Source organism: Trachemys scripta, chromosome 6 (assembly GCF_013100865.1).
Source record: "Trachemys scripta elegans isolate TJP31775 chromosome 6, CAS_Tse_1.0, whole genome shotgun sequence".
Classification (NCBI taxonomy): Eukaryota; Metazoa; Chordata; order Testudines; family Emydidae; genus Trachemys; species Trachemys scripta.
In genome coordinates this window covers 115436-125358 of record NC_048303.1, presented here as the reverse complement: position 1 = coordinate 125358, position 9923 = coordinate 115436, and the positions used below count along the sequence as shown (strand labels likewise).

The 9923-nt window shown below is 54.6% G+C and overlaps 1 protein-coding gene across 1 annotated transcript; it reads right to left on the bottom strand.

Annotated features, from left to right (window-relative positions):
* Positions 1-499: 499 nt before the first annotated feature.
* LOC117879081 (complement receptor type 2-like) lies at positions 500-9716 on the bottom strand. Its single transcript, XM_034774025.1, has 4 exons — positions 9614-9716; positions 2580-2762; positions 1967-2155; positions 500-684 (listed from the first exon to the last, which is right to left on the bottom strand). The coding sequence occupies exons 1-4, from the start codon at positions 9714-9716 to the stop codon at positions 500-502; spliced, it is 660 nt and encodes a 219-aa protein (XP_034629916.1).
* Positions 9717-9923: the final 207 nt, after the last annotated feature.

The following is a 9923-nucleotide window of genomic DNA, read 5'->3' as shown; positions in this document are numbered from 1 at the left end:
TACAATTTTGCTCTCTCTGTCCTTTTGTTTAGTTTGCACCCTTTTATCTGTATAAATAAGACTGTTTGAATCTTGCATGGAGGCTCACATTATCTGATTGTATTAGCAGAGCGCTGTGCTAATAAACAGAGTGGTCTTGACAAAATTGTGAGTCCTGATTCTAACTTTGACAGTGCTTGAGACTAAGTAAAGTTTAGCTTTAAGTGAAAGCACTCTTGTGTTGTCCTGTTTGTGCCAGCCATCTATCGGTCGGACGGCCATGTCTCCCCTGATTTATTTCCTGACACCTCCTCACACAGAGTAAAAGTTACCAAGAGCTTTGGGTGGAAAGAACCCCAGATAACACCGTCACAATGGCACATCCCCGTAGTGCCTGAGCTGGACCATTGCTCTGATCTGGGACAGCAATTCCTTCCTCCCTACAGTATCGAAGGGTCACGGAGCATCCGGCACCAGGCCAGGCCCCTGGGATCACGGTGACCCACGTAGGGGGCTCACACTAACCCAGGCAGGCAGCAGTCTGATTCCAGACACTCCGGCTCCCCTGTCCGGTACATGTGATCACGGGCTGCGAGGGTTCGAACCCCTCCGGGCAGCTCAGGGTCACTGGCTCCTCCCTGCTATAATATTTCTTGTCCGGTTCGAACCGCAGAGCTGAGGCCCAGCTGGGTTTGTGGCACTTTTCTGTTGGGAGAACAATCAGGTTTGGGGCCATTAGAAAAGGGCGAGATTCCCCCCATTAGACTGTCAGTCCCTGCCCCCAGGAGCTGTCTGTCTGTCCAGCATTTGTACAGGGCCTAGCACCAGAGGGTTGGGAGCCATGGCTGGGGTTCCTAAGGGCTACTGCTGATACAAATAAATAATCACAACAGGCCTTACCCATGAACCCACACATTGGGAGGGATAGCTCAGTGGTTTGAGCATTGGCCTGGTAAAGCCAGGGTTGTGAGTTCAATCCTTGAGGGGGCCACTTAGGGATCTGGGGCAAAATCAGTACTTGGTCCTGCTAGTGAAGGTATGGGGCTGGACTCGATGACCCTTTAGGGTCCCTTCCAGCTCTATGAGATAGGTATATCTCCATGTTTTATTTATTTTTATGTACAGGCGCTGCCATCCCCACACACTGATATACACCATTATGTACAAGCGCCGACATCCGCCCACACTGATACACACCCTCATGTACAGGCGCCGACTCCGTGGGTGCTCTGGGGCTGCTCAGCATCCACCGACAGCCCCACGGATCAGCGCCTCTCCCTCCCCCACAGCACCTCCCGCCCGCCGCTATCAGCTGATCAGCGTGTGCAGGAGGCGCTGCGGGCGAGGGGAAAGAGGAGGGGCAGGAAGAGGTGGGGCAGGGTGGGAAGAGGTGGGGCAGGGGTGGGGGCATGGGGGAAAGGGTGGAGTAGGGGTGGAGCCTGGTGCGGAGTGGGAGTTGAGCACCCCCCAGAACTGAGGAAGTTGGCGCCTCTGCCCTGCTACACAATGACACACCCTAACACCTCCTACATCGCACAGACACAGCATTACACACCGTTACAAGCTAACACACATCTCCTACCCCCTTACAGACACCTGGTATATCCTCAAGCCCCTATACACACACAACACCCCCCGACACCCTATACACAACCCCATATACACACCCCTATAATACTTAGCCACACAACCCCCTACACACACACACACACACACACACACACACACACACACTAACACACCCCACAGACATCCCCTCACACCCCTCCACCACAGCCTAGAACCTCACCACACTCCCCCCACGCAGGCTGCTTTGCCCCACACACTCGCTGTTGCTGTCACTTCACGCCCTTCAGAAGGTCCGAGCTGAACACTCAAGACATAAAGACGCCCCAGGAAGTCGTGGGGCCTCCTTGGAGGCTCTCGATGTCCCAGGGTTTGGATCCTGGCCCCAGCCCGTCCGGCCGCCCGTCTGTGCAGAACTCACCCACACAGCTCACACGGCTCGTGTCCCACTCCACGCGCCCAGCCGTCTCCGTACATCGCATCCAAGCCGAGCGCCCCTCGTACTGCTCCGGGCAACAGGTCACGTGAACCCTCTCGCCGACAGCAAACTCTGTCTGTGTGGAGGCAGCAGAGACCGACGGGGGCCAGTTTCCTGCCGTCGTACAAACCCCTGGAGGGAAAGAAATGTCCAGTCTCTGCAGATCCTGTTCTGGCGAAAGGTGCCGCTGGCCGCCCCCGGGTGATCCTGGGGCAGAGCTGAGCCAAAGGGAGCGTGGGAGAAACCAGCACAGCAAAGGGCTGGGGAAAGGCGAGGAACACAGACACGCTGGTGACAGGGAGACTCTGGGCTGGTCCTGCCCTTCCTTATTGGCCCCTGGGCCAGGGCCTGGGGGGAAGGGGGGTTGGGGTCTGGCTCAGGGCCCCTGCAATTCCAGCAGGGTTTAGGTCCCCATACGAGAGGCTGAGAGGCCAAAACAAACCAGAGAGTTTACGGGGCGAGAATCCACCTGGCTCCGGAGATACCAAAGTGTCAGGGAGTCTGGATGCCGGCCCGGTCCCTGTGCCCGCGGTGACTTGGGGGGGCTCACACTTACCCTGGCAGGTGGGTGTCTCACTCCAGACAGACTGGTTCCCATTTCTGACACATTCGATCACAGGCGGTGACGGCCGATACCCCTCAGGGCAGCTCAGTGTCACCGAGTCACCCAGGGCGTAGAACGGCCCCTCGGGGGTAAACTGCAATCTGGGGTCCCAGGGTTTTGGTATTTCACATTTTTCTGTGTATCAAAGAAATAAGGGGAGACTCTTGAGGGTTATTGAATCATGTGGCTTCCCCCAGCCATTATGGGCCCGATCCTGAGCCACACTGGGCACCCACACTACAGTAGGGGTTGCCGGGATCAGCTCCTCTGTGATCAGGTCTATCTCCCCCGTTTCTCTCTACAGGATTCACACGTCCTCAGGGGGGTGGGGGGAGTGAGGTGAGGGCAGGCGAGTCAGGGGAAGGGGGGGCGCAGCCGCAGAAGGCGACGGAGAGGCTGGTGCTGCCCCCGCAGGCCAGGCGGACCGCGCGCCCCACCCGAGCCCGCAGGACCACAGAGAGGCCGGGCCCAGCCAGCGGCTTGGGCTTCTCTCGCGGGCAGTGAGGTTTTTACCCACGAAAGCTTATGCCCAAATAAATCTGTTAGTCTTTAAGGTGCCACCAGACTCCTCGTTGTTACTCCTGTAAATAAAGGACTGTGTCTTCATTTAGGCATGTCTTTTCAAGTGTTTATTCCCTTAAAAGCCTTCATATAACTTTCACTTCTACTGGTTAAAAAGTAGGGGGAAAGCAATCTTCTTCTCTCTAACCCACTGGTTTACAAAATAAGGGGAATATAAACTGTCTGTCACTAAAAACCTGGGGTGCTTCTGCCTGCTCCATTTTTATTTTTATCACAACACATACCAAAGGGATGTGTCTTAGGTTTGTCTTTTCAAGTCATTATCCCTTTGCAAAACTTAATGTAACTTTTACTTGTGTTTGTTAAAAAGCAGGTAAAGAAGCAAACTTCTTCTCTGTGATCCACTGCCTCACAGATGCTGCTTTGCTAACAGGAGCTTTGCTGCAGCTTCACATTGTGCTTACTAAAAAATAGCCCGTTAGTCTAAAACCTAGGGGGGAATTTTTAAATTTTGCTGGTTACTAAAAGCTTATGGTTTTAACTCTTATAAAAACCCCTCTGTAAAAGGGCTACATGGCGGAAAAAATGTTGGGGGTCTGTTTCTTAGATAAGAATAAAACAGTTAAAAGGGAGGGGGAGAAAGGAGGGGAGGGGAAGAGGAGGGAGATGGCTCTTGTTTAAAATCTTGGGCTCTAGAATTGGTTCAGAAAATGAATTCTATGGTACTGTTGTAGAACAACCTCTGACTGGTCCGATCCAAAGGCGGTGATAACTTGTCTGAGAGGGTTTGAACCAGGAATGTTGCCTCATTCTACAGAAAGACTTAAAAGGTGAGAATTCTCTCTCTCTGACTCAACCATGTGTTCTATCTTTGCCCTTTGCAAAGGGGGCTCTTTTCCCCCTTTTCTTGACCTATTCTTTTTTTCTTAACCTACCCTGATACTGAATAGTTTAAATGCTTTTCTACCATGTGCTTACTCAACAGACTCTGCCTGCTTCTCTCTTTCTGATTCCACTAGGTGCTGTCTATCTTTGCCCTTTGCAAAAGGGGGGCTCTCTTTCCCCTTTTCTTGCCCTGTTCTTTCTTTTAACCTTTCTTTTTTCTTAACCTACATTGGTATTGAATAGTTTAAATGCTTTTTTATTTACTTTTTTACCCTGGGCTTACCAAACAGGCTCTGCCTTAGAAAATTCCCTTTTTAAACCTAGTTTTTAATGTTTTTAAAGGCTTTTTTCTTAACCCATCCTAATAGTAAATAGTTTAAAGGCTATTTTATTCATTTTTTTACCCTGGGCTTACCAAACAGGGTTTGCCTTAGTAAATGCCCTTTTTAAACCTAGTTTTCAATATTATTTAACTCTTTTCTTAAACTAACCCTTTAAAAACAAATATTCCCTTTTTTCTTTAAGTTCTATCTTTCTATTCTTGAATAACCTGCCTTTACCAACCTTTTTTCTTGAATAACTTACCTCTCTTCTTTCAAATTTCCTTTTTTTCTCTAAACCTTACTCAAACTTTCTTTTTTCATCTTTACAGTCTCTCACTCTCTTCTTTCAACCTTTCTCTCCATGTACCCAAGCGCAAACACACACAACACTTCCCCTAATCAAAAACACACACACACACAAAATTTCAAAATGGCCGATGGCGCCAAACTTTGGTGCCACCGGAAACGGGGTGGGAAGACGGGACATAAGCCCTAATTGGGCCCTAATTGGGCATACAGACCTGTCAAAATTGCATGGTGATGAATACTATCGAGCGCTATACTACTAATATGGACTATACATCTGTACCACAAAAGTGTTTGCACCTGGGGAACACCCACCGGACAGAATGCCATCAGTCTGGCTGCCTAGCTGGGGACAAGTCAATGGACCATTAGGGAGAACAATAGGTCTTTGAAGATGCTAATCTCCCACTGTCCTGAGAAGCTTCCTGGGATGCTACAAACAGCCTGTGGCTCATGGCTGCTTGGACACTGCAGGGTCATGTGATCATGTCACCTGCTACTGGACTCCATGATAGAATACTGGTATTTTTCCACTGGGGAGTGGGGGTGGGAATCACACTGAAAGACAAAGGATTCCCGCCATATGTAAATCCTATTTAAGGCAGGGAAGTGAGTTAATCAGGGTTCTTCTTCACTGAATCCCCACCCAGGATGACTGCAGAGAACATCTAAGAAACAAAGACAAAGGAGCGGGGGGGGGAGAAGGACGGAGCCCAGGCTGGGAAGGTGTCTGGCCTGTGAAAGAAATATTTGGAGTTTTAAGCTGCAAGAAAGAGCAACTTGCCTTAAAGAACCTCTGCAATTGGCCTAAAACAACATTTAGGGTGAGAAATTACTGCTTGTAACAAGTTTCTTTAGTATCTAAGCTTATATTGCGTGTTTGGTTTATTTGCTGGGTGATCTGCTTTGATCTGTTTGCTATCCCTTCTAATCACTTAATCTATTTTGTGTAGCTAATAAACTTGTTTGTGTTTTCTCTAAAACCAGTTTGTGGAATTCATAACTGCGGGGGAGGCCCAAAGCTGTGCAAATCTCTCTCCACATTGAGGGAGGGGTGAATTTCATGAGCTTGCGCTGTGCAGGTCTCTGGGCAGCGCCAGGCGATACAGTTTGGGGTTTACATCCCAGAGGGGGTGAGCACTTGCATGCTGGGCAATTCCTTAGCTGAAGCCTTCCCATGCAGAGCTGATTTCGGTGTCTGTGCCTGTCTGCAGCTGGGCGTGTCCCTGCCTGTGTGTGCTGGAGGAGGCTTGAGGGCCTGGCTCAGCAGGGCAGTGTGAGGGAGCCCAGGCTGGTGGAACAGGTGGTCTCAGTGGTACCCCAGTATATCAGGGGGCACACCGGGGAGGGGTGTAACCCACTACAGGGATGTGGGGCGGATCTTCGTTGTAGCTGTTGCAGTCACTGTGCCCAGGATATCGGCAGCACCGGACTCCATCGCTCTCTGTTATGCCCGGAATCACATTTGGCATTTCCCCATTTTCCAGGGCAAGACCCTACAGGTCCCACGTTACGGTTTCTCAAGCCACCCCACAACATCCCAATGTCTCTGTCCTTCCCTGTGCGCGGCTGTGGCCCTCCCAGGGCGACCTGGGCTGTGGTTGAGGGCACAAGACACCCTGACAGCGATCACAGGATGCGAGCAGCAGGATTTGTTACATCTCTTCTGTCCTTCCCCAGCAGGATAACAGGAGACTTGGCCACACCCTGTGGCCCTGCCCAGACCCACTGGCCAAGCCAGTCCCTGCCAGCACCCTCCTGCTGGCATCGCCAACCAGCCTTCACTAATCCAGCCCTATCAGCATTCTCAGGGGCAGCTGCCTGTTCCCAGGCCTCCCTCGCTTCTGCTAATCAGATTTACTTCCCTCCCCGCAACCCCACAGGGCACCAGGAGCTGATCACTTCCCCCAGACCCATCCCACCGCCCGTACCAACTGGGTGTAGGGTGACCAGATCACAGAAATGAAATATCAGGACGCAGGGAGGTGGGGGGGGGGAAACAAAAAAAGGTAAAAAAAAAAAAAAGAAAGCCGTTTCGCGGGGCCGGGGAAATTAGCAGGCCCCAGCCGCACCCTGGCCGCGCACGCAGCCCTCCCCGCAGCCCCAGGCCCATGCGGTGCATCTCGCCGCCCCACCGGGAAGGAGCCGCTGGAGCGCAGCCGAGCGGGAGAGGCGCAGGGCTCCAGACCCCGGCAGCGGCGAGTGGCTCGGGGCCACGCGAGCAGGCCATATAAAGTTTATCGGCTCGGGGAGGGACCCTGGCCGGCTCCTCACCCCTGTAGGGGGGTAGTGTCCCCGCCCCGTGCCAGCATGTGTCGCCGGCTGCCTCAGGCCAGGTAAGAAGCTGAGTTCCCCCTCCCCCCTCGTCCTGGCTCCTCAGCTGAGCGGCATCCCTCCTCCCTCCCAGGCTTGCAGCTGTAATGGCGGCGCATGCCTGGAGGGAGGGGGTGGTGGTGCGTCTTCCAGTTCCTGGAGCTGCTGGTGAGTACGAGCTCCGGCACCGGGCGGGCAAGGGGGGCTGGCAAGGGGGCTGCTCCCCCAAGAGGGAGACGGGGGGGGCTTAACTGAGGAGCCAGGACAAGGGGGGCGGGGGGGACTCAGCTCCTTACCTGGCCTGCGGTGGCTAGCAGAGCATGCTGAAGCGGGGTGGGGATGCTACCCCCTTACAGGGGCAAGGAGCTGGCCGGGGTCCCCCTCGAGCCGATAAACTTTACATGGCCCGCTCGCACAGCCCCGAGCTGCTCTCCACCGCCGCTGCCAGGGTCCGGAGCTCCGGAGCCCTTACGTCTCCCTCCTGGGGGAGCAATCCTCCTGCCAGCCCTCCTTGCCCGCCCGGTGCTGCAGCTCGTACTCACCAGCTGCTCCAGGAACTGGGAGGGAGGAGGAATGCCACGTGCTTGGGGAAGAGGCGGGCCAGGGCGGGGATTTGGGGAGGGATCCAATAGGGGAAGGAGTGGGTGGAGTCGGGGTGCGGGGGGCGAGAGTCCCTCCGGGAGGGCAAAATTGCTTGTTTGTCCAGTGTCTTGACCGCACATGGGTCGGGACGCGGGACAAACAAGCAAATATTGGGACAGTCCTGATAAAATCGGGACGTCTGGTCACCCTACCCAGGTTTGTGGACTGGTGGGTTCTGCAGCTTCTCAGACTGTCTCAGTAACTGCTGCCCAACACAGGGCTCAAAACCCAGAGACCTGCAAGCGCCCCAGTGGGGAGAGGAGGGAGCTTCCAGGCCCGTGATCCAAACCAAGGTGCAAATCAGGGCTGGGCAAGACAAGCAGGTAACGCATCAAACGCGCACTGGGTAAGTTTGTTAAAGGTGAATAGTGCTAGCTCACAAGTTCACAACCACAACCCCTGGGCTACAGAGGGAGACATGTAAGGTCTATATATCCATCTCCTGGTCACTCACACAGCCCCCCAGTCTCTTACCTAACACCCCATCCCAGGCAAACCAAGTTCTCAGCCGCAGTCACCCGGGGACTCCCAGAAACCTTAGCTCTGCAGCCCCAGGGATGGCTCGCTCTTCCTGAGATTGGGGGGCTGAGTAGGGCGCTACCGTGCTTTGCACCTATTGCTGTGACACAGGCTCTGTAAACTGCAGGCTGGTGCTGTCAGCAGGGGGCGCTGTGCACCGTGGGGCAGTTGGAGCCATTGATTGTTAGACAAGGGCAAGGAGCAGGGACCTTGTGGTTTTTCTTGCTGCCGCCGGACACCTCTGCTTGGGCCTGCCCAGGCTGGCGTGAGCCACGCTCCCTGCCCGGGTTCATGCCTGCAGTCGCTCTGCCCTGAGGAGGGGAGGATGAAAGCTGCACCTCGGCAGAAGGGGAGGGTCCCCGCCGCGAACAGAGATGGGTATCGCAGCAGGTCATTTACCAGCAGGACACCGACTCCGACCGAGGCGTGGAAGGATGCGGTTTTTAATAGATACGTGTCAGTAGATGTTGATTTCACCGCACTCACACTGGGGGAAGAGCTATTTCCATCCATGGGGCTAGGCAAAGGAAGTAAAATGCTGCTAGAGAACTCCCTAAAGTTTGACTGAAGGATATTTACTCTGTACGTCGACAGTTTGTTTTTAATGGTTATAAACCTGTAACATTGTCCGACCCTCCCTCCGTCACGTCCCACAACTGTGAACATTTAAATCACTTTGAAAAAATGCTGAGAAATAAGCATTGCTGTTGTCCATGGAAATTATACAAATCTACAAGTTCTGCTGAGGCTACTCAGAGCTCAGGCTCCCCCGGCAGAGAGGGGGGGTTACTGGCGCTCTGTGCAGAAAGCTGCCAGCCCCCCAGTACAGCGCCTGTGCCAACGTGCCTCTGCCATGGAAACGAATCCCTGCTGCATGGTCCCATCGCTCATACCCGGTACCACCCCTCCAGTGGGCACTGAGAACACAATGAACTCGTTACAGGAATGAGCCCACGGTGCTGGGGGCTCCACGGGAGTCTGCATGGCTCAGTGGGAGCAGGGAGCGCAGGGGGGCTGGCTGGACTCCTGCTCCTGGTACCAGAGTCGTTCGCAGAAGAGAAACAGAACCCCACAGTTTCCCCGCTCCCACGTGTGGGACTCACACCTGCCCCCCAGGGAACTGGTGATACTATTTGTAGGGTAGCGTGAAGGACACTTCCCCGGGCTTCTTCTCCCCAGTCCAGAGCCAGACGCTGACCTGTCTGCTGGCGCCAGGGGAGGGACCTGCTTCCCAGAGGGGCGCATGGCTGCAGCTCTCCCTTGGGCCCCCCAGGGGAACACGGTTTCCTGCCCCGGCGTCACCCCCAGCTGCCTTTCACCCCAGCTCTCTGAGCGGCGCTTGGTGCGGAGCCCCGCAGGCTCTGGCACGGACGCGGAGGGCAGCCCCCTCCCGGGGCAACTGCAGCAAGACTGACGGGGCAAAGCCCGGCAGCCACCTGCGGGCAGGGGAGCAGCAAAGCCTGAGGTGGGTCCTACCTGGAGTCGTGAGGTTGCTGGGCCTGGCCGGTGTCGCTCCCTGGGCAGACAGCAGGGGCGGAAGGGCCAGGAGAAGGGCCAGAGCAGACACCTGCGGGGCCATGTTCCAGACAGTCCCAGGGCAGAGCTCAGCCCCACGCGCTCTGCCTCTCAGCTCAGCTCCTGTGTGAGCTCAGCGCGACAGAGACCAGCGAAGAAAGGAAACAGCCAAACACACAGAAATTGCATGTGGTGCAAGAGCTTCCTCCTTGGAGATAGAAACTCCTGTCAGAGCTGCTCTTGTTCCTCTCCGGGTGTGCTGGGGCACCGC